This window comes from Penicillium vulpinum (assembly GCF_028829585.1).
Source record: "Penicillium vulpinum strain IBT 29486 chromosome Unknown utg000003l_segment0_segment0, whole genome shotgun sequence".
NCBI lineage: Eukaryota > Fungi > Ascomycota > Eurotiomycetes > Eurotiales > Aspergillaceae > Penicillium > Penicillium vulpinum.
In genome coordinates, this window is record NW_026643243.1 from 5,135,070 (window position 1) to 5,158,564 (window position 23,495).

The 23,495-nt window shown below is 48.1% G+C and overlaps 8 protein-coding genes across 8 annotated transcripts; 3 read left to right on the forward strand and 5 right to left on the reverse strand.

Annotated features, from left to right (window-relative positions):
- Window positions 1–163: 163 nt before the first annotated feature.
- On the forward strand, window positions 164–1,229 carry N7479_006993 (Efg1 domain-containing protein; the record flags this gene model as incomplete). Its single annotated transcript, XM_057254687.1, has 2 exons — window positions 164–581; window positions 649–1,229. The coding sequence occupies 2 exons, from the start codon at window positions 164–166 to the stop codon at window positions 1,227–1,229; spliced, it is 999 nt and encodes a 332-aa protein (XP_057108549.1).
- A 1,337-nt stretch (window positions 1,230–2,566) lies between these two features.
- Window positions 2,567–4,141, reverse strand: N7479_006994 (uncharacterized protein; the record flags this gene model as incomplete). The annotated part of the gene is made up of 1 exon (XM_057254688.1): window positions 2,567–4,141. The coding sequence occupies one exon, from the start codon at window positions 4,139–4,141 to the stop codon at window positions 2,567–2,569; it is 1,575 nt and encodes a 524-aa protein (XP_057108550.1).
- Window positions 4,142–5,783: 1,642 nt separating this feature from the next.
- On the reverse strand, window positions 5,784–7,994 carry N7479_006995 (F-box domain protein; the record flags this gene model as incomplete). The annotated part of the gene is made up of 1 exon (XM_057254689.1): window positions 5,784–7,994. The coding sequence occupies one exon, from the start codon at window positions 7,992–7,994 to the stop codon at window positions 5,784–5,786; it is 2,211 nt and encodes a 736-aa protein (XP_057108551.1).
- Window positions 7,995–9,621: 1,627 nt separating this feature from the next.
- On the reverse strand, window positions 9,622–13,271 carry N7479_006996 (serine/threonine-protein kinase; the record flags this gene model as incomplete). The annotated part of the gene is made up of 3 exons (XM_057254690.1): window positions 9,622–9,890; window positions 9,938–13,111; window positions 13,217–13,271. The coding sequence occupies 3 exons, from the start codon at window positions 13,269–13,271 to the stop codon at window positions 9,622–9,624; spliced, it is 3,498 nt and encodes a 1,165-aa protein (XP_057108552.1).
- Window positions 13,272–14,600: 1,329 nt separating this feature from the next.
- Window positions 14,601–17,080, reverse strand: N7479_006997 (GTPase-activating protein GYP6; the record flags this gene model as incomplete). Its single annotated transcript, XM_057254691.1, has 6 exons — window positions 14,601–15,829; window positions 15,888–16,030; window positions 16,087–16,604; window positions 16,682–16,840; window positions 16,906–17,011; window positions 17,058–17,080. The coding sequence occupies 6 exons, from the start codon at window positions 17,078–17,080 to the stop codon at window positions 14,601–14,603; spliced, it is 2,178 nt and encodes a 725-aa protein (XP_057108553.1).
- Window positions 17,081–17,353: 273 nt separating this feature from the next.
- N7479_006998 (uncharacterized protein) lies at window positions 17,354–18,853 on the forward strand (the record flags this gene model as incomplete). Its single annotated transcript, XM_057254692.1, has 1 exon — window positions 17,354–18,853. The coding sequence occupies one exon, from the start codon at window positions 17,354–17,356 to the stop codon at window positions 18,851–18,853; it is 1,500 nt and encodes a 499-aa protein (XP_057108554.1).
- Window positions 18,854–19,329: 476 nt separating this feature from the next.
- On the forward strand, window positions 19,330–21,645 carry N7479_006999 (fungal specific transcription factor domain-containing protein; the record flags this gene model as incomplete). Its single annotated transcript, XM_057254693.1, has 7 exons — window positions 19,330–19,346; window positions 19,413–19,510; window positions 19,558–19,713; window positions 19,760–20,298; window positions 20,354–20,624; window positions 20,753–20,850; window positions 20,908–21,645. The coding sequence occupies 7 exons, from the start codon at window positions 19,330–19,332 to the stop codon at window positions 21,643–21,645; spliced, it is 1,917 nt and encodes a 638-aa protein (XP_057108555.1).
- A 169-nt stretch (window positions 21,646–21,814) lies between these two features.
- On the reverse strand, window positions 21,815–23,199 carry N7479_007000 (NAD(P)/FAD-dependent oxidoreductase; the record flags this gene model as incomplete). Its single annotated transcript, XM_057254694.1, has 2 exons — window positions 21,815–22,912; window positions 22,990–23,199. 2 exons carry the CDS (start codon window positions 23,197–23,199, stop codon window positions 21,815–21,817), a joined length of 1,308 nt encoding a protein of 435 aa, XP_057108556.1.
- Window positions 23,200–23,495: the final 296 nt, after the last annotated feature.

The following is a 23,495-nucleotide window of genomic DNA, read 5'->3' on the forward strand; positions in this document are numbered from 1 at the left end:
ATGCGACAAGAGAGGGCCGCGGTGATGGTGATCAAGGAAGACGCTCATTGGTTGGTGCCAATCTGGGGACGGGCCGATAAATCCGCCGATATCTTTTTTTCTTATCGTTTTTGCTGTAGCTTCAACCTCTTTTTTCCCTTTCATTTCTATTAGACCAACAAACATGTCTACAGACGCTAAAAGCCACAGCGACAGGGCAGCTCCCTCAAAGAGGAAGACTCGGGATGGGTCAGAGGATGTCCCCCCGGCCCGCAAAAAGGTCCACCGCAAAGGAGACAAAGCAGATGACCAAATTCAATTCGTGGACTTCACCAGCAAAGGCGATGGATCGAAGCCCAAAGTGACTCGGAAATTCAAGGACAAATTTGCTCCCAAGCCTGAAAAGGAATACCCATCGATCAACGATCTCAAAAAGCGAATTCGCGATGTGAAGCGACTACTCAACAAAATGGACCTGTCTGCGGATGCTCGCATCTTGCAGGAACGCGCTCTTGCTGGATATGAGCAAGATCTTGCAGATGAAACTACACGCAGAGAACGGTCATCATTGATCAAGAAATATCACTTTGTCCGATTCCTTGGTATGTGGCCGATAAGTTCGAATGGTCCTGGGTTCTCGCTAACGTACTTTGTTTTTTTATTGAATAGACCGCAAAACTGCTACCAAGGAACTTGCTCGACTTACCCGCCGCGAGAAGGAAGAAGATCTGGATTCGAAACAAAAGGCTCGTCTTGCGGCAAAAATCCACACCTGCCAGGTCAACATCAACTATGCGATCTACTATCCTCTCACCGAGAAATACATTTCAATCTACCCCAATGGAAAAGCCGATGTAGCGAAGCCGGAGTCAGAGCTGCAAACGGATGAAAGCAAATCCAACGACTCCAAGCCCCCGTTGTGGTCTGTCGTTGAGAAGTGCATGGAAGAAAATACACTGAGCCTTCTTCGTGAAGGAAAGTTGCACATCAATGCCAACGGAGAGAAGATCCAAACTTCTTCGTCTGGTAAAAAGGCAACTGCAGATACCCACAAGGAGAAGAGCAAGAAGAAAGAGCAACAGAAAGAGACCAAGGTTGCTACCCAGAAGGACAAGCATGTTTCCAAAGATGATAAGAATAGAAGCAAGAAGGAGAAGCCTGCACACAAGGAGCGGGCGTCTAAGAAGCACGAGGAACCAGAAGCCAATGCGGAGGACCAGGGTGATAGCGATGGTGGCTTCTTTGAATAGCCAACTCGCAAGTTCGATGCAGGATTGGTTTATGTCTTATTTTGTCTTGATATCCACACTAGCATTCTATATATTCTATTGCAATTCAGCCAAGTGACATCCGTCCAAAAAACTTCACTGAATAATAGCCATGTTTTCCACCTGTATACCTCGATGCCTATGATGTATGTCCTCTAGGTTATTGCACGGAACACAAAGAACCGTGTTTGCCATATAGGGAGGGAACACTAAATTATACTTTCATTGTTATATCGATCTTCTCAGAAGTTTCTATATGATAATAGCGAGTTAGTCATTTATATATAAACAGCATCGTCAGCCGCTTATATGGTCTCTATACTTGGCGATTCCGGTCTTAGATAATTTGAATACCAAGCTGTTTTAGGATATTACAGACCTTATAATCTATGTCCTTTTAGATACCTTCTCAGTTGTCTTTTTACATGTCTTTATTAGATGTCTATAAACGTCTGTTTAGAAGAATCGAACGCAAACTAATACAATCACCACAAACGACTCTTCCGTATACGTGACTAGAAATAGTAATTCACTTAATGATTAAGCTATGATAACCTAGAATGTCACATAGATGGCCAATTTTCTATTAGCAATAAAAGCCAATAAGACTAGAGCCCCCAGTGGTCACTATGCACTGTGATACTTCGCCTCCAATTCATATGAGACAGAGTGTTCAGCCTCTGAAGTATGCAAGTATGCAATTCGATAACCAAAGCAGGTATTCACAGCCCCTTTAAGCAGTCTTTCCGGTCTATCATTAGTATAAACAGGAAAGGACTCTGACTTACTTTCCAAGATGGTATTTACCCTCGAGTATCATGGATATAAGCGTCCAAGTAACCTGATTTCACCCTTTGAATCCAATTGCCTTGCATCTCATAGTAGCCTGAATGAGAAGATCTCCAAAGAAAGAAAGTAGTCCTGAAGGAGATTCCACTTTTAGAGTTGCAGAAATGCCAGCATTAAGAGTATTCAACGTATGAACATTGCAAAGCACAGTGACTAACCGCATGTCACTAGAAACAAAGAAAAGCAAAAAATGAAAGGAAAAAACACAATGATAAAAGGCACCATTCCCTAGTGCCATAAACCCAGAGAAGAAAAGAAAAAGCAAAAAAAGCAACCTCTGGGGTACATCACCTCGCTTCTGACATCCCATACTCCCCTGTTTTTTTGTATTTTATTGTTGTAGGCACTCGAAATTGTAAACAGAAACTTCCGGTGATGTCAATGTCAATTTCATCAGAAATTGGCTAAGATGTTTGATTTTCGGCATCTTTCAGGTTCTCAAAGAAACCACAAGCTGCTGTACGATTCAACTACTCAGTGTCCATACTCTCGCTGGGAACAGCTGGCTGTTTATCCTCGTGTCCAGAGGGAGAAGCTCCAGGCCCTTTGGTGATTTCTTCTGTGTCTTGTTTCATGGGAACTTCCGTGACCTCTTCCGGGACTTTCTCTGTGATCTGCTTCTGATCTTGCTCTGGTGCCTGCTCCGGTGCCTGCTCTGTGACCTTCTCTGTGTCTTGTTTGACCCAGACTTCTGTAACCTCTTTCGGGACTTTCTCTGTGACCTGCTCTGTGACCTTCTCTGCGTCTTGTTTGACCCAGACTTCTGTAACCTCTTTCGGGACTTTCTCTGTGACCTGCTCTGTGACCTTCTCTGCGTCTTGTTTGATCGGAACTTCTGTGGCCTCTTCCGGGACATTCTCTGTGGCCGGTGCTATGGCCTGCTCCGGTGCCTGCTCTGTGACCTTATCTGCATCTTGTTTGATCGGAGCTTCTGTGGCCTCTTTCGGGACTTTCTCTGTAGCCTGCTCTGTGGCCTGCTCTGGACCCTGATCTGGGAGCTGCACTTTCTCTTGCTTCGAAATCTCCCCCGAGCTATCAATATCCATATCCACATCCATTTGTGATACAGTCTGAGCCACGGTAGGCTGGCTGCTACTGCTAGCACCCTCACCACTCTGTGCAGCAGTATCTTCACCCTCACCCTCACTGTCCGAATCCATTTCATCATCCGCATCACCATCGCCATCCAGCAGATGATTTCCATACGGCTTAGCAAGAGAAGCATAATCGGTATCTTTGATACCATGCTTGGCGAAAAACTCCTTCGGAATGGTAGTGGGGTTCACACCACCCTTCACAGGTCCACAACAAACATTGTAACCCCAGACACTCCACAGCTGACAGACCTCAATCTCATCACCGAGATTCGGAAGAACAGCACAGAGATGGTGCTCAGCAGCCACAACATCCCGAGCCCAAGCCTTGCACCTGTAGTTCGCGTCTAGCTCTATACCCTGAGGCCTGTGCTGCGTCATCTGGCGAGTGATACTATGAGGAAGGCGCACGGCTGAGTCAGGTGCCACGACTGCTCCGACAGACCAGATCGGATTGGCTTGCATGATCTCTTTGGTTTTCTCGTTGAGTAGCCAGCCGATGCAGTTGGCGTGCTCGCGGCCACAGAGGATGTAGTATCCTTTGTATACTGGGAAGAAGGGGACACCGTGAGCCCAGATGATTGGGGCTGGTCCTGAAGATACGCGTCGGGGATTGATATTGCCCATGCTGTCGAAGTCGTATGGATATTGTCGGCCCCGATCGCGGGAGTTCAGGAACTTGGTTGCTAGATAAACTAGCTCGTCTGAGAGTCTGTTGTTTGAGGGAGGGAAGATTGGATGTTTGGTTTCTTTGTCGAAGCTAACATCTAGGACTAGTTTGAGCTGAGCTTCATCTTCCTCGGTGGTGGGTTGTATTCCGTGGCCATCATCGGGTTTCCAGATAACGTCGGGACTGTTGTCGAGATTTTCTGCGAGGAGGTTTGAGCAGCGGTCTCGGAGGATTTCCTGCTGCTTGATGAAGGCTGCTTCGTCGGAAACGCTGCAGGCCATTCTGGCTACTTTGGTTGGAGTTGTAGGCATGTTTCTTGACTTGACTTTGGAGATTGTGGAGTTTATTGGCGGATCTGCTTTGGGTTAGTCAAGAACTGAGTGATTAGACGTATATCTCGTCAATCGAAATACACCGATGAATGGAACGAAGGAGGCCTCGAGACAGAAGGGGTTTAACAGTTCTCCAATCGATGAATAAGAGCTCAGATGAGAGCCCGGAGGAGGAGTTATATTATGAACCAGTAGCAGCAACGAGGACATACTTGATTTTAGATAAGAGAAGACTATTGAACACCGTGAAGTGCTCAAAGGTTGAGTTGTTGCGGAAGTTCGAAGTATGAAGGAAAGTTCGAGGTATGAGGAAGTCTGGGCTATAGATATAGGAGTCAGCCAACACTCATTCGCGGTTTGTTACAAGATATAATGTTGCAAAGCGAATATGAGCACAACATAGAATGCAGATTGAAGAATCAAGTGGATTATTCAACAAGATATCTTACCTGTAGTGAGCAGTGAGGCCACGATGGAATTGTAAAAAGTATGAAAGTTGAAGAATAAGTTATGAAAGAAGTAGTACAAAGCAAAGTAGATACATGGAGGATAAAGATGTTATGAAACGACGCAGAAAGATGCGCAAAGAGGTACAGCTATGATAGTAGGTAAAGATGGAAGTGAAATCAGATGGTAAATGTGAATAAAAAATATAGCCTTTAGTTACTTTGAGGCATTAACTCTAGGACTACTAGATTAATGCAATGAATATTCGGATAGTCGAGAATAGTTGAAGCAGCAATATAAAGGGTTGACAAGTAGAGTTAATTGCATGAAACCCCATCAATGAGATACGTAGTAAGGCGAAAGTGAATGATATAGTGGAGGCTCACCATAGTAGCCAAGTTATACTTCATAAATGTACTTTACAAGATACAAAATATCGGTTACTATAGATCTACCGCTGCCATGCTCACTGGTAATTTGCCAAGAAGGTTAGAGTGAGTTCCATCGAGCCATTCTAATATCAGTGAACAGCCATTCATATGTATACCGAGGGTTGGAAATTACTACGAAGAATATTCAACTGACGAATCCTAAAGTCCTATACACCGTGATAGTGAAGTATCAGAAAAGCAGCCCGCAAGGCGACATGGATTTCAAATTGAAAAGCCCATAAAGGAAAGACAAAGCTATGAGAGGAAAAGCTGAAAAACGCCTATCATCTAGAGCCAACATCCCGAATTGGAAAAAGATGCGAACATATAAAAAGCTCATAGGACATGCATAAAATAACGCCCATTCTTGAATTTGGCGCCGGGGCTAGAAATGAGGAGAGAGGTAAATTCGGGTAGATGTCATGGTAGGTGGTAGACAGATATAAAGAGGGAGAGAGGTGGGGGAAAAGGCTAAAGAGAAGTCGAACGCAAAAGAAATCGTGTTGTATTGGAGATTTGTTGTCCCGGGAAAGAAAAAAAGAAAACCATATCGTCCGTAATTCATAGCAAATTTCAAATGGACATTCATTTGAAAGACTAGCGATCCTGCGCTAGCAGGGTTGAGCAGCGTCTTGCGTCTAGCTCGAACGTCATATGTTCCCAGAACACACCGAATGGAAGAAGCCGTAGTAACAAGTCAAGAGGCAGTTACCTCACATGACAAGACAGCTGCTACCGCTCTGAGCTCGCCTGCGTCTTCCACCAAGAGCAGAGATAGCGCCTACGGCATAAGCATCGTTCTCTTCTTCGTCTTCATTGTATAGACGCTCAGCTTCACGGGCACGACGTCTGCGTCGGCGCGCACCAGCACCAGCGGCACCAGCCTCCTCCGTAGCCACCATGTAGTCAGCCCATTTCCGGTCCAGCCGGGATGCAGCAGCGAGATCGCCGCGCAGGACACGTTTCATGTGTTCGTCGACGGTCATCTGCCAGCCGTAGAAACATTTGACCTGGATGATTTCGTTGGGGTAGGTTGGTGCTGGCGAAGGCGAAGGCGAGGAGACCGGGGTGACGAAGGTGCTTGTCGCCGGGGAGGAGTTGGCGTCTGATGTTTGTGTCACTGTTACCACAGTTGAAACGGGCTTGCGGGAGGCGCGCGGGATGTATGCGTTGCTGGAGAGGACTTCCCTGACTCCTGCCCAGGTGACGTTGGCGCAGTCGAATATCATGAGTCGCAGTCCGACTTTGGGAAGATCGTCGCTGTATCCGCGACGGCGGACGCGGAAACTGGCTTCCATCAGGGTTAGATCGGATACTCTGGTGTTGTCCATTTCAACGGATTGGAGTTTCGGACAGCTCTTCATGACTTTGAGCATTCCTGTGTCGCTGAGACTCTCGCAGTAGCTGATGTTCAGGTGTTCCAAGCGTTGGGCGCATGGAGAGTCAGCCAGTTCCATTAGGGTGTTGTTTGTCAAGTTCTCCAGATCCTCCAGTTCCAAATGCGACAGGTTTGGCGTCGTCCGAATGACGGCCATGACGGATTCATCAGTCAGCTCGGAGCACTGAGAAACTTGCAGGCCCTCCAGATATGGAACGTTAAAAGCCAGGCTTTTCAATCCATCGTCGCTCACTTCGGAACATTGGTGCAAGTCCAAGTGACGGAACTTTCGAGGTGGAACGATAGGTCGATCGGCCAAAATATCCATCTCGGGGTTCTCACCGTGGATCAGCATCTTCAGGCTCTGATCGGTCAGGTCGGTGCGACTCATGACCAAGCGGTCCAAAGTATTGCGCTCGAACAAAGCCAAAGTGAATTTCTCATCTTTAAATCCACGGATTTCGCTGGCCCGAAGATCCTTCAACCGCTCACAAGACTGGACAATCCGAAGAAGACCGGTGGTATCAACACTAGTACACCAAGAAACATTCAATGTCTCCAGTTGAGGACAAGACCGTGCAATGACCTTCATAGCCGAGTTTGTCACAGTCGGCAGCGCTGAGAGATTGATGTATTCCAAACGGGGATTACGAAGGAGGAAAGAGTAGATGGACGCCCTATCGATGCGACAACCCTCGAGCGAAAATTTGACGACATTCCGACACAGATCCGAGATGCGTTCTCCGTCCGACGACCATTTCTCGCGCATCTGAATGCAACCTCTGAGATTGAGGTCTCGCACAAACGGACCACCAGAAGTGATAAGCTTGACCAAAACATCGCTCGGGATCTTAGAGTAGTACTCAGTCGCATCAACCTTAGACCATAATTGCCCGTGGTAGCACATTTCCTTCCACGTCTTTGACACCGCAGAGCAGCAGACGATTTCTTGCGGGGTGAGGTACTGAAAGATCTCCATCTTAAGCTCTTGTGGCATATCTCCCCAGAAATCAAAAGGTTTGGCCGGCTGCGGTTCTGGAATGACAACCTCGTTCTCCACCTTTAAACCCACTGGCGTCGCGGTGCGTGGCGATCCACGCGATGCTGGCCTCATATCAAAAGGTAAAGGCACGGTGCGAGGCATTGAGGAACTAGGGCCTTCGGTGTCCATGATACGGATACGAGCGTTGGTGTTCTGATCACCGGCAGAACCAGAACAACCGGGAGTAGCAGGCCGAGGATTGAGGCCGGCATAGAGCTGGGAGGAACTTCCATTGCCTAGACAGGGCGAGTAGGAAGTCGATGATAGCGAAACACAAGAGAGCGAAGCCTTATTGTCTCTGCGATAGCTCGCGGTTGATGAGGAGCGTCCGCGTCTGGTCAGTGTCGGGCTAGACGACATTCGTTGGAGATTCTGCAGTAACTTTTGACGACCCTTGAGTTTCGGCTGTTGCTCTAATGGGATCTGGCCTGATGCATCGGTCGGGCTGTTTGGAGAGATACCCTCCGGAGAGGGTATGATCTCATCGGATACTTGAGAGGTCATTTTGGCGACTTGGTTCAGTCTGTAGCACCTATTTTCTCGCCCACTACTATCTTATCACGTCTTCCGAGCGGGGGTCGGCACGGTATGGAGTTTCACAGGGTTCGCGAGGGAGGTTCACGGAGGAAAGTGGAAATTGATAAAGCGACGGGCGCGCAGTCACCGGAAGCTCTTAGAGAAGCATAGTTCTGGATCTCAGCGATTACCGGGCTTTTGGATATCAGCGCTATGAGGAATAGAAGAGCAGAGAGAGTTGAAGTGATCAGAATGTCGGGTGGGGAAAACCACGTTATTATTGTACTCGGGGCCCACGGGCACAGAACCGTGGAACAGGCCTCTTTACGGCACTTTGCCGAGTGAGGTACAGAGAACCGAGGGAGCCGGGAGAGCCGAGTAGAGGATAGGGAGGATGGGGGAGGATAGGGGAAAGGTATGAGGAAGGAAAAAGAAAAAGATGCAAAAGGGGAACAAGAAATGGCGGAATGTAGAGAAGGGAATGTACATCTATTAAACCTGGCACTGACCTAACAATCCCATACCAGTTGTTGTACTACCAAAGTACTTTCCCCCCTCCTACGTTATCTGTCTTATCGCTCCCCACTTGATAGCAGTACTACTGGTGTATATTTTAAAATGTTATTTTGTTACTGTCTCTACATATATAATATCCCCTATCTTAAGTCACTTTTATATACAATATACTACTATGTACTAATTTCTACGATACAATGTTCCTGGCACAGACCATCTGATGTGAGACCTAAAGTCCACTCGGCTGACGACGCCTTAGAAGAGAAATGGGCTCGACGCCCCTCGGACTAGAACCCACTCAAACTCAGGGACATTCCCGAGTTCCTGAGAGGCAAAAGCCGTTAGTCCTCCGAGATTCTTTTTTCGCCTCTTTCGGATGGGGTGGGGCCATGTGCGGGGGAGAGGAATTAGCCCGTGTAGAGAAAAAAAAAAACCATGGGAAGGAGTAAGCCGGATCCATGTTTTTCTGTTTTCTAATTTCTATTTTAATTCTTATTTCATCCTGGAATGTACCTAGGTATACTCTGTTTCTTTGTCTATGGCAGTTGCAGACAAAGAAATCCCCCTACATGCAATTGAACAGATGTCCAGCTTAGTAGTAAAAACTCGCCCCATGATAACCCGGGGCGGAACTAGACTGGGCTTTGCCAAGGACTACTACAAGACCAGAACCACTCTAGACCTGGACCTACGCTAATTACTTCCCCCGCAATTCAGTCAAACCTGTTGTACTTTGTATATAAGCTCTGCCCTATTGGGTCTCTAGATAACATAAAAAAGAGATATGCAAAGGTATCGCAAAATCAAATGCTATGAAAAAAAAATATAGGGGAGAAAAGCTCGATAAAATAAACCCCCAGATGGAAAAAAAAAAAATTTAACACAATATCATACGCTGATGTTCATAATCATCACCCATCAACGTGGTCCTAGGGAAGTTAGAATAGGACACACTGCACACCCGGTCCCCCGAAATGATACCCAGTTCCCCCCCGGTAAATTCTGCATCAAAACGTAATCAACTTTGTGGGGTATCACGTTATTTTTGTTTTTTTCTCAATAAGTAAAAGGCGAAGGGAGAAGGACATGAGAAAGGATTTCAGGTCCCCACCATCCAAGGATGTTCAAGCACTTCGGTAATCGTGAGTCGGTTGTCAACGTCGCGATCGAGCATTGTGCGGATGAGGTCAATGCAATCTTCGGAGAAAGGTAGGAAAGGAATTCGGAGAGGGTGGTCAAGGATCTCATCGACGTTGTAGAACGGGTTCTCTTTGTAGACAATCGTATAGAGGAGAATGCCCAGAGCCCAGATGTCCTGTTCCTTGCCTCGATACGACCTACCCTGTAAGACCTCGGGCGCCGCATAATCTAACGTAGTCAGCATCCCAACCCCCGTAGAAACAAAGGAAACTTACCAATTGTTCCCACAAAGACATCAAACGGCCCGTTTTTGATGTAGGCCGCACTCCCAAAGTCAATCAACTTGATCCGTCCCTCTCCATCAAGAACCACATTCTCATCCTTGATATCACGATGTACCACCAGTGCTTTAGTGTGTAAATGATTAATAGCACTAGCAACCTGTTTGAAGATATTGCGGCACTCCGACTCATCCATGTTGGCCTTCAGCTCGATATAATCGAACAGGTCCATTCCTGGGAGCCCGTGAGGGGTCATTTCAATGTAATAGTTGATATCATCTTCGAAGAAGCCTTCCATTTCCACAATGTTAGGGTGCTTGAGCCCATCCCGCCGCAGGAAGTCCAGAACATGGATCTCCAGCGGCACAGTCCCGAGGCGCCGATCACGAGTCCACGTATCCACCAGGATCCGCTTCTTAGTGACAAATTTCAACACCATCTTTTTGTTAGGTTGCTTCTTTAAACGTGCCAGTTTGACTTGGCCGTAGGCTCCTTGTCCCATCTCCTCAAGAATCACGTAGTCCTCGATCGTTCGTTTCGCCGGAGGCTCGTTCTTCGCATTGGCAGCCGAAACCGGAGGAACGGGTTGTGCGGGACGGGTGGTAAGAGGTTCAGACGCAGCCTCACTTAGTTGTTGACTGAGTGTTGAGGTCGGAGCTTGGATCTCCACGGAAGTCTTGCGATTTTCCGCAGTCTGGTTATCAACGCCGGTGTCTGACGGGCGATCTGAGTCACGGTCATTGGTGGGTGAGGTGGGCTTGGAAGTTGGTACAGATGACGGCGAGAGACCGGCAGCGGGTCCAGTAGCGTGAAGCTGTCGTGAGTAGGTTATCCACAAAGCATAGACTAACTCTGTGACTGCAATGGTATCATCACTGTCATCAGAGTCGCTGCTGCGATCGCTGCTTTTATCTTTCTTGTCCTTTGTGAAGAAGGTGCCGCTCTTGACCACGCGCAATTGAATGTCCACGACAATGGTTGAGCCATCCCGATGCTTGGCCAACAAGCCACTTGGCTCTGTAAACACAGAGGCGGCATTTGCTTTTCCATCGCGGAGAATAGAAAGTGTCCGTGCCCGTCGGAAGCTGTGTTCGGGTATGACAATACCATCAACCAGTGGTACATTGTCCTCCTCGGTCAAAACGTCTAGAATCTCATCGAAATCGGGTACAAGGTCAGTGATGTGGAGGCCTTCTGGTCTTTCTTGACCAAATAGGACCGAGGAGAAAACAGAGTTGGAGCTGATCACGTTCAATGTCGAAGACGACAGCACCATCATGCCTGCGACATGAGGAAAGCTGGAGACTTGGAGGGTGCGGTCTCCCTCCCCCTTGCCGATAGCGACAGGGATACAAACGCCAGCCGCAGTGCGGGCGGCAAAGTGCCTGAGCTCCACAATTTTAGCCAATCCCTTCTGGGGGGATGTCTCAAGAGATTCCGTTGGCAAACAGGGTAAAAGGTCGGTGATCGACTGGCCTTTCTGGACGACAGATGGGCCCCAGATCTTTTCAACATCACCTTTGGCACTTACGACATTCCATGAATCGTCGCACTGGATGGAGGAAATATTTTCCGTGATCTCTTCCATGACCCAGATCAGGCCACCACGTTTTTCCATAACCCAGACGCTAGCGGATCCCCGTGATCCGTTGCGCTTTTGAATTGGAACCACATCACCGCACAATAAGACTCCGCGTGACTTGTTGGCCTGGTGGTTGTTGTTCCGGGCGTTTCTCGTGCTGGAGCCATATCCGTCATCAGTCTGCGCTCTGCGGGACTTTTCTCTTGAAGATGGTTTGTTGAGAAGTTGTGCTGTCACCCCATTCCCAAGCCCTCGGAACTTGGGATTGACGGCGGATATGTTAGCTCTTTCGGGCTGAAGTGGCATGCGGGCAGCGGCGTCAGTGCTGGGATCTCGAAGTTTGACCTCGAGCCATTCCCGGTGCTCCTTCTGCACAACTTCTAGGATGCTAAGACGGCGAACTTCGGACTGAAGAACACCAAAGATGAGACACGACAGGTCATTAGCGGCCAGAATGGTCCATGGTGCCTGAGCCTCGGTCCTGAACACGGCCTGGGAAGCTGGAGTCCATTTGCTGCTATGGGCGTGGAGGGCGGGAATCTGGAATCCTAATCCAGAAGTCGAGGAGCCAAGCGATGCGAAAGGGTCCGTGGAAGAGGTGTATGGTTGTGCTAGAGTTTCCATCAGCTTGCTCCTAATAGAGACAGAGCATAGATCCGTGTATGTACGTTTTAAGCTTACGCGCCTGGAAGTAGGTGCAGAGACCAGGTTCCTCCTTTGGTTGGAGGTACGATCGTTAGACACCGGGCTCAAGAATTGGGAGCTGTCAGAGGGATGTGACCCTAAGGAGGTGGAATCATGGGCTCCGTCGCGGGTGCTGACTGGAGAGGAACCACCATCAGAGAAGGCCTTCTCAAAGATATTCTCGCCATTAATATCCGCGGGTCCTGTGATGGGTCCGCGACCTTGGATTTGGCTTTCCTGGGGTTCGAGAATGTTTGCTCGGGCCAAAAGTTCCATCATACCTTGCACTTCCGTGTCCCCACTGACGTTTGCTTGTGCATTGGCGATCCCGGCATTGGTTGCGGCCCATCCCATCCGGTCGCGCATGAAATCAATAGACCTCTTGAGAATGTTTTGACGGCTGTGTAGGAATTCCTCGGACTGTTGGGCAAAGGAAAATGAATGTAGGGACTCCAGTGGAAAGCGGTGTAGGTCTTCTAGATCCGTGAAACTTCGGCTGGCCAAGTTACCGGTGTGAGCTCGGGATGACGAGCGGGAACGGGGAGAGGGAGCGGGGCGCTGTCCAGGTATGGAAGCTAGGGATAGTGACGAGGAAGACATGTTTGGAAGGGTCAGTACTCGCGAGGGTTGGTTTTGGCGTATACGATCCAGTCCAGATGGACCAAGTCCATGGTCGTTCTCGAATAACGGAGATCTGTGGAAAATACAGAATGTGTCAATATCGTGTTCAAAAGTAGACAGGAATATCTTCGCTAACCTGGAAAGAGGGTCATATCCCGAAGAAACACTGTCCACCGAGCTTCTGAGGTAATCTGTCTGTAAAGAAAGTGTGTCCAGTCCGCCCTCGGATTCGGGCGACTCAGAGAGGGGTCCTAACGGCGACGAAAGAGGACTCGGCTCGCCTAAGTTTGATCAGCGTTGGTTCACCTACATATGTAGCTTATAATCAACTCAATCGGCGCGTCTCAAAAGTTTCCATTCCATGGGCCTTTCAAAGAAAACGTGACGCGTTCGAATGATCAGACGGTTAATCTCCGCGGTCAGATGCATCTCCGAGAGCATGTGCTAGCGGGTGACCGTGATGGGAGGAAGAAAATCGAGTCGCGCCCTGGTTGCTCTAAAACCTTTCTTTTCGGGTACTCGATGAGTCGTAGGCTCAATCTGAGTAACCTGTACTTTCCCCTCACCTCCACTAGTTCCTCAAGGCCCATGAAATGTGAAACAAAGACTGAATGGGTCAACATTAAAAAAGCATGCGCGCGTAACTGACCATCATGGTTGTAAGCCGACCCCATCCCCGAGGTCTCTCTTCTCTCTTTTTTTGATTTTTCTTTGTTATGTTTTCAAAACCAGATGATCAGATGGGAGACAAAGAGAATGACGAGGCTCAATCGAGGCTCGCACTCGTGGATGTAGCGAGGGTATGCGACATGTATGGGAACGGTCATTCGCAACTGTGACGGGTGTCGGGCGGGCAGCTGCCTCGTAGGGTCTCAGGCGGCATATGTGGCGTCGCGGCTGAGCACGCAGAAAGTGAAGAAAGAGCAAATAAATTCAAGGTTAAGGATTCAAGGGGGAAGGAAAAAGAAAAAGGACAGCGGGGGAGGGAGTGGGGAGAGGAAAATGCCAAAAAGAGAAAAAGGGAACTGGGTCCCCTTCCGTGATGTAATAGCAGTGTTATCTTATATTGGTTTTTATACATCTCCTGTTATATATATAAATAATTCATACATTCTTTCTCATTCAAGAAACAGAATAAACATTTCCCTTACAATGAACAGATGATTTGCCTAGTTTTAGATCGGCTGATCGACATGGTTCTATCTCATGTGGCGGAGAAATTTGCCGCTGAAGAGGGGATTCACCTATAAAATCAGATCTATATAAGATAGAAAATTATGGCTGATCTCTATATATTAAATAGAACCAACCTTAGAAGTACCAAGCTACCACTCTAATACTTGAAGAATATGCGTGCTCAGGCAATTTCCTACCCCGCTCTGGCAAATACAGCATGTCGTGGCCAGGTTATTTGGCAAAAGTCTTGAGATGATGCAAAGTGGCTTTCTCAATAGACCCGAGCGCCTGATGTGGAGCTTTGTCTCTTTTGGCGATGTACTTTGTACATAGATATATATATATATATGTACGTAACTTTCTATGAAGTTGACTGGTTCACATAAATTAAGGCAGAAAAAACCATATAAAAACCAACTAGATTCTGCCAAATAGATATATGTTATAGATGCCTCCTTTGGTGGTGTCTATAAGCCATTTCTGTACAGGAAAAAATGATAATAATTCAGCCTAGGAGATAAGAAGTGGGACTAGCTTCGACCCGTATGTCCAGTGCATACGCAAGCAAGTGACATAGGCCAAATCGGGAGATATCTATGGTGGGCCGGTCCCTGACAGAGGGTCCCGGGAGCCCCGAAGGCTGTGTAGCGCCAATTGACCATGCTCAGAATCGGTCCCTAGATTGTCCTCTCCATTCGATCCGAACAGAGTATTGGGTTTCCCTCGGCTTTGGTCTAGATGTCGAGTCTGCTCCGGCGGCGGCGATGTTGAACTGACAAAGCCCGACAGGTTCCGACCACCGCCTAGCATCCATGAGAATCCCGAATCCGTCATAGAAGGTCGCACAGTTGATCGCACAGTTGATCGCGAGGGTATTGCCCGCGCATTTTCAGTCTTTCTGTCACTGTTCATCCGACTTCGCGTGGCTAGGACAGAATGGGTCCCACTTTCGGTTTTCGGCCCGGTCGTATCCATGTTAGCGGGACTTGTTGTTCGGGATTGACCCTCGTCCGCCACAATGTTGCCTTCTGTTTTGCCCATTGTTGAGGTGATTGTCTCTTGTGACTCGTCCAGTTGGCTCAATTCACTGTCTACATGGGGTTCAAGAGGGGGATCTACTGGGATGGAAGAGTCTGCGAGGCAGACCTGCACACTCTCGGCTTTGATCAGAGCTTGCTTCACTGCGCTGTTCGTATCAGAATCGAGGTCCTTGATATTAGCCAGCTGTGAACCAAGATCATTTAGTGCCTCTCGTAAAATCGTCGCCAATGCTTGGTTCCTTTCCTCAAGTTGATTGATCTTTGTTTCAAGTCTGGCCGAGGTCGCCGTAGTTGCCATGAGCGCTTTGGGTTGGATGTCCGAGGACGATGCAGCGGAAACAATCCTCGAAGAGCCACGCATATTCGCTTCATAATGCATGGTCTGCATGTTTTTCCTAGCTTCTGTCACGGCGCCTCGAACAGCTTTGGCTACGCCCCATGCCTCTGTCCGGCGTTGGATCCCCTGGGAGACGTCTTGGAAAAGAGATTCGAGACTTTTCGGGCTGTTTCGGGCTGGTGATCCACCAGGTGAGTTGCTTTCACTGCGTTTCTTAAAGTCTTCCCAAAGAAAGGCCTTCCTCGTGGGCCGTGCACCGGGGTGGTTGCGAATTTTCGAGTCGGGTGGTCTACCTGAATATTTTGATATGATGAAACTGCCTCGATCGGCGGTAGGGTTCTGTTCCAAATAGAGTGCATCATGCACAAAAGTCTGAGGTGTGTGGGGTTGGGGCGAAGGATAGCGAAGTAATAATGTTAAGGCGGTTGTATAGTCCGCCGCGAGCACTAAATGATGGATGTCAGAAAAATAACACACGACCGAGTACTGAGCAGGTCGCCCTACATTGCCAACGAATTCTAAGTAGCATTGCGATGCACGTGAAATCAACAAGCTCAGACCGTAGTCCATGAGCAAACAGTAGATCCCACATCATCAAGACATCGTCAAATGGACATTCTCGCCCAAACAGAAGGCGCATCCAGCGACTTTTCAGTGAGTTAGTATAGAAAAAAAAATCCATGGTTGTCCCAAAGGAGCTTACGTGAGAAAAATTTGCGGTAATACGTCCACAGCTTCCAGGTGCTCAGCAAGCTCATGATCGATAATCGTCAAAGCTTCCTTATGGAGATAATGACACCGATCAACTATCGGAATAACATCCATCTGGCCATTTGCTGAGCGTGTCTCGCCGTGTTCATAATATATGCGGGCCGTCTGCATGACAGAGAGAAACAGTGTAAATGAATCGTGTTCCACAAATTGCGCGTCAAGAAGCTTTAGCATTAAGCCCTCACTTTTGTCATTTTTCGCATCAAGTCCTCCGGGTGGTGGATTCACCGAGTCTCGATCTACCACCCAGAGAATAGGCGCGAGTAATTCGTGCATTCCTTGTCTATAGCCGACGTCCGGATTGAGTTTCGAGTAGACAAATAGGATATCGGTCAACTTGGATTTCGTGTCGGGCTCTTGGAAAAAGAAGTTTTCCTGCAAGCATCGATCGACATCTTGTAGAATCTCGGTACGCAGCGTCTCATCGTGTCGGAGTGTTTGCCAAGGGGACTGGTTGTTTACAACAAGAATTAGTTTGGGGGTTTATTTAAGCTAGGGCGAAGCACAGCAAAAAGAAAATTACGTACCTGCTCATCATCCGCCAGCGGGTCAACAGTTGACTCTAAATCGTCTGGATGTTCGATATATTTCAAGAAATGATCTCGCAGCGCACGATATGCATCCCGGGATTCGTCGAGCTTAGCTGCCCATTCAGTTTTATCCAACCCGTCGAAAAGTAGAAATGCCTGCATGAACAATGAGTATATATATCCAGCTCATGTTGCAAAGCGTACAGAACCTTCCAGCAAACCGACCTCAACCCATCATTGCACAGGTTTCCTCCTTGTTCGGATTGCAACGCCGCTCGGAGGTCAAAAGGTGTGTCGTTGTCGGAGAACAGGATGTCCCATCTCTTTCTGCGAGGGTCAGTACAGGTGAGTATTTGCGGACAAGGGGAAATACCTGGTCTCCTCAATGGTTCTCATTGCTAGGGTTGATGGGGAGAAGCTAGGGAGATGAGGGGAATGCGGGCGATAGATAGTAGACCGCCCGTGCCTTATCTCGGGCTACTTGTTACCCGCGTGGGCTCGTCTATTGCGACATTCCACCTCTATATACTCTCGAATATCAAATGCGATAGATCAACGGTTGACCTCGGGATATTCGATCTTGTGTCCCCGCCCTTGCAGAAACTCGCATCGCTGCACCGCTGTACTTTATGTCACCTCTCACAGCTTTATGACACCTGGACATTCGTAATGTCCGCAGATCTGCTGGCAGAATTTGGCCAGGCACCTGCTTCAGACAATAGGTCCAGCCAGAAGCCAGCGCAATACCAGAAAAGCTCGTTCTTCGATCCAGAGGATAATATTGATTTTTTCGGACCGTCGGGAAGTGTCCAACATAGCAAACCTCCCAATCCGACCTCGGGAGCAAACCAATTTACAACTCCGGCTTCGTGGCAAGGCCCTGGTCATCCGGGATTTGACCTTCCCTTGAATCCGCATAGCGATGTATTATTCGATGCCGAATTTGAGACACTAGCGAGTGATGCAGATGATGACTGGGGTGAATTTGAGGGCCCTGATTCAAGCACTCAACCTGCACAATCAACATCTCTTCAGCAATCAATGACAGCTCCATCTCCAAAACCAGAGCCTCGGCAAAATGACGCACAGTTTTCTAGAACAATTGACTTGCTAGATTCACTGTCAATGCAAGATTCCGCACCGGTTGTGAAACAGCCGTCGAAAATTGTCAAAAAGAACCAACACCCCCAACCTAGTAATAACCAAGACCAAGCGGCATGGGAGGATGATTCATTTGGTGACTGGGGCGATTTCGCTGATGCACCTGCTAGCCAGCCTACCCCCAAAGTCTCTGAAAAGAGAATAAAACCACGCACAAAACTACCCCCAAAGCCGCCTGTCAAATCCAATAAACCGCTTGCATCAACCTGGGATGATGATGCCTTCGATGATTGGGGTGATTTTTCAGATGGGCCTGGTGTCAAGCCTGTGCCTAAATCCAAACCCACCTCAACACCGACAGCACCTAGCCCGGCTCCTAGTAGCTTTGTCTCTGGGAGCACAACCCCCGCAGCTACCGTCCGTCCAACAAATATCCCACCGCCATCAGTCCTTCTTGAGTTATTCTTAGATGTGTTTGAGAATCTTCAAAAGGAGGCTGCACTTGCAAAATCCCAGCTGCGATCTTTGGCCTCACCGTCATCCTCATCTTCAAACACCGTTTCAACAACAGCCTTAAATATTCACAATGTACTTCAATCGGCCGCCCGTGTAATTGCAGGGCGAAGTCTCCGGTGGAAACGTGATACAATTCTCAGTCAAAGCATGCGAATCGGCCCTGCCCGTTCCGGCAAAGCCGGTGGTATGAAACTTAACAGCGTGAACAAGCAAGAAAACATCAAAGAGGAACAAGACGCAGTTGACGTGATTACTACTTGGCGTGAGCGGGCGGCGGTTTTCAATGCTGTCCTACAAGCCGCAGGCCAGCGGCCAATCCCTACGGTCCCAGATCCTAGTGCACTCAAAGTTATTACGGCGCGGGCGGATCAGGGCGCACTGAAGGCCTCCCATCCATGTGCACTCTGTTCGCTTAAGAGAGATGAGCGGGTTTTACGGGTGGATGAAGAAAACGTTCAAGATAGCTTTGGAGAGTGGTGGACTGAGCATTGGGGCCACACAGCATGCAGGCAATTTTGGGAGACGAACCGAAATCTGCTTGTGCAACGGTAAAAGCTATGCAGAAGTATGTAGGAAATGAAAAATGAAGTACATATAAATGGCAATGTCAAATGACTTTCCAATGTTCCAATCATCGGAAGGGAACCCGACGACATACCTATCTCCTCTCATACACTCCACTCCGAACAACAAGATAAGATTTCGTATCCACTTCTCTGCAAAACTGTTTGATTCGTCTTTGCTCTTCTGATAACCAGAGATCCCCTCACGGCCTTCGTGGGCCTCACGGGGAACTTCTGCCCCCGCACTTCGGCCACAATCCTGATTTTCAACATACAACACAGATGGCGGGTGATGGAAGAGTCAAAAAAAGATCGTCAAATGCGTAAGTGGGAAGGATTATTAGGAAGATACAGACCGCTGACAATTTAGCTGTGTACGATGCCGCCGACAAAAAATCAAATGTAGCGGTTCGCAGCCATGCGAAGTGTGCACTAAGCGGGCTTTAAAGTGCATTTTTAACGATAATGACCAGAAAATCTTGGTAACCAGAGGGTGAGTAAAATTGAACCTTGAGAAGATATCCATAGCCAACTCACACTTATCACAGCTATATTCTGGAACTACAGCAGAAGATTGCGCGTATAAAGCAGCACGAAAAAGGCCAAGCGAGCCCTTTCAGCTCGAATTTCGATACCCAAACCATTGGTGTGTCTTGCGTTCTGCTTGAATTATTACCTACTAAACTGTTACAGACCCCAAAGGTCGCGAAGATGTACCTACTTTGGAGAGGACTAGGAGTCCAGAGGATCATGACGAACCCCAGGACCTAGAGGATCTCGATTCTGAGTTAGCCAATCCATTGTCATCTGGCCCTCCTGCTTTTATGTCTGCAGCAAATGGTCGCACATGTAGGTTACGCTGATTTCTTGGAATGCACAACTCTAACATCTAAAGTCTATCTTGGAACATCATCCAACTGGTCGTTCACTCGGCGAGTTCTCAGCTTGGCACATCGGCACCTCTATCAGGATGTACTGCCCACGGAAACTTTACTATTTGATGAAACAACCTATGACCTGGGATGGGACGGGCTACGAACAAACCCAGGCTCAGATATTCCAGTTGTTCCGACTCGCGACCACACCATGTATCTGATCAATGCCGTGAAATTTCGGTGCGGGCAATTGTATCACCTTTTCGAAGAAGATCAGTTTATGAGCTCTTTACAGCAGTTTTACTCGGGAGATGGACACTCTATGACCAATAGCTTGTGGTACATCCATTTCCTCCTCATCCTGGCTTTTGGGAAAGGATTCGTTCAGCCCAAGGCTCAAGGTAGAAAGCCACCAGGGGTGGGCTATTTCGTCAAAGCTTTACAGCTTCTACCTGACCCGACTGCTCTGTACCGAGATCCTATGCTGGGAACGGAAATCCTATGTTGCATTGCCTTATACTACCAGTGTGTTGACTATCGAACATCGGCACATAACTACGTAAGATTTCCAAGAAAGTGTCTCATTTAAAATGCCTGACTGACCAATACTCTAGATTGGTCAAGCCATGCGGATAGCCATGGCGCAAGGAATGCACACTAATATGCCAGTCGACGATTTAGGGCATGACATGGTTCAAAGATCTAGCAAAATCTGGTGGACTATCTATATTCTGGATCGAGAAATGACATCCTTAATGGGTCTACCTCAGTCGATCAATGACCGATATGTGCAGACCCAGTTACCCACCTTTTCAGACCCATCAGAGACAATGTCATTAGGCATGCACATTAAGTTGTCCAAAATCATTGCCGAGGTAAACAGCAGTAAGATTCCCTAAGCCTCCATGGTGGATGATAGCCCCTAATAAAATCAACAGCAATATATGTTATCAATGGGCGTATCAACCGGACTTTTCTGCTTAGCACCAAAGCAGCATTGGCGAACATTGCAGGACTCGCCGATGAGCTCCGCGAGTCATTTCCGCTACACTTGGATCCAGCTAGCGGCGTTTCCCGAACATCAGCATACTTGCATCTTCAATATCACCAGGTGCGTGCATTATCCTTTGTGGGACGAGATGCTTCGGCTAACTAAAACGATATTCAGTGTATCATCCTGGCCACCCGACCTCTCCTATTCTGCTTTCTTAAAATCCGCTTCGAGTCCCCAGAAAGCTGTTTAGACTCCCTCAATGCATCCCGAAATGTCCAAAACTTGATGCAAATGTGTCTTGAATCCGCCCAGCACATCATCAGTATTCTCTCCAGTTTGCAGAGCCAAGGCCTCTTAGGTAAATCTACCAAAACAACCTTTCGCTACAGATCGACATTCTCAACTAAGATGCAAATAATAGAAACTTTCCTCCCTTTCGATCTAGAATCAGTCTTCGTATCCACAATCGTCCTCCTGATGGGCCCAACAATCGACCCGCGAGTACTAGAAAGCCACCCCAACTGGCTGGAGAAAGCCTACGCCATCTTCGATGAAATGATCAGAGACGGAAACCAAGTTGCTACCTTCCGGCGATCCGAGCTCCAGCAGCTACATGAGACATTATTAGGGTGTATCTCTGGTGACCAGCCTCGACACTTGGCAGTCCCTGATTTCTTCCAGCAGGCTGATATTCTTTCTCATCCAGCTTCCCCATCTGAAACACCGATTCCTGGGGCTATGCCTCAGTCTAGATATGATGATAATCTTCTCAGGCCGGATCCTGATTTGGATGTGGAGTGTGATTTTAGTACGATGCTGACTTCGGCTGAGATCATGGCTGTTGCGGACTCGATTGAGAGATACGATACTGAGTGGGTATCGAATGCGATGATAGAACATAGTATATGGTAGATTGAATGTCTGATGAATTGACAAATTTTGAATTGATATCTACTGGTATCCTCAATCCATAGTATCCGTTCGAAGAAAAGTTTAAGCTGGCCTATGGCATGGATATTTTGTCTTGAATCTGAACGTGCCGTAAAGACAACAATACTGTTGTAATAGTCGTGGAATTAATCTAAAGCTTAGACAATACCACAGGCCGGATCTCCGAGAGCTCCTTTGATTCTCCAAGACGCCAACTTACATCACCACCCCAATTCCCCTTGCCCTCCTTGGGATCAGTATGCTTCCATTTCCATCTCGATTCAAGCTGCTTCCCAGCCTGCAAAAATTCCGAAACCCACGTTCCAAAGATAGGGAACATCTTGAATCCATGCCCAGAATCACCAGACAACAAAACAACCGATGACGAGGTCTCGGGAACAAAGTCGATAATAAAATCCGAGTCATCAGTATCAGCAAACCAGCAAAGCGACTTCTTAACCAGCGGGCGATTCGCAAGCACCGGAAGCGTCTGCGCCAGCAACTTCCTCATCTGTCTCTCATCATGCTCTGGCACAAACGCACTTTCCTCCAAAGTACCCGGCGCATGAGAAACCCCGGTCTCAGGATCCGTATTGATATACCCTCCCCCCATAGGACAAATCTTCAACAAGTTAGTCTGAGGATCTGGCTCAAAGAGGAATCCCAGATCGCGAGCATAGGTGACAGGAATACCGCGCAGCGCAGAAGTCTCTTCATCCGTAAGATGAACATGTGCCACAGACCACGATTTAGCCACGACCTTCTTCCCAATCTCCGGGACTAGTCGGCCGACTGCACCACCCGCTGCGACAATTACCAGTGAAGATGCGTGGAACTTCCCATCCTTAGTTCGGATTCCGGAGCTCTTCTTCCCTTGCAGTGTGCTGACGTAGACAATTTCATCGACCGCGCCGCGTTCTCCGAGGTAAAAGCGCACGCCAGCTGCCTGCGCAGCGCGGTATACTCCTGCCAGGGCGTTCCCAGAGTGTGCATACCCGTCAAAGCGGTTCAGGTATCCATTCCATCCGGTCAATGGGCCATCTAGCTGCCAGGAAGCTTGACGAATATCGCCTTCGCCATTGAGGGGTACGACATGTGATTTGATTTGATCATTCCCTTCTGCCGAAGCTCGGAATCTATTAAGGGTGTCGATGGCTTTCTGGGGTGCTTCGCCAGACACGCAGTGGAGGAATCCAGTCTGGTGGAAATAAGGCGCGAAAAGAGGAGTTTTCCACGCGGCGATAGCTTTCTAATTAAACAAATAAAACAGGACGCCGGTCAGTAGTTAACTCCCTTAGTATACTTTTATCAAAGATAATGACTTACAATTGTCAAATCGGTGTAGAACGGATCCTCGTATTCCGCGCGCACAATCTTATTCAGGTCATTGGCGGCCGAAAATCGCGGAGGAATATGCTCGTCTCTTTCGAAGACAGAAATATTCGTAAAGCCTGAGCGAGTCAAATGAAGGGCGCTGGAGAGCCCGAAGGCTCCGCCGCCAACAATGATGATCGGGTCGGACTTGGAGATACCCATGTTAGGTGAAATACAATTGGATGAGAAGCCCCTATCAGACGGTGTAATTGTTCGATATCTATAGTCTACAGCGCAATATACCATGAGTCAACGGCGTCAATGCCGAGTAGTGCGGGGGCTGCGGAGAAGTGGACCATCGGGAGGGTTCCCGATGTGCCCAACACTAGAGGACTTTTGAATATTGCGATAACTGAAAATGATATGATATGGCGAGGGGAAGGTGAATTTAGGAATCACTTTGTGAGTATAAGCAAGACATAAAGACACGCGATTCCACATGTAGTTTTCAAGGTAAA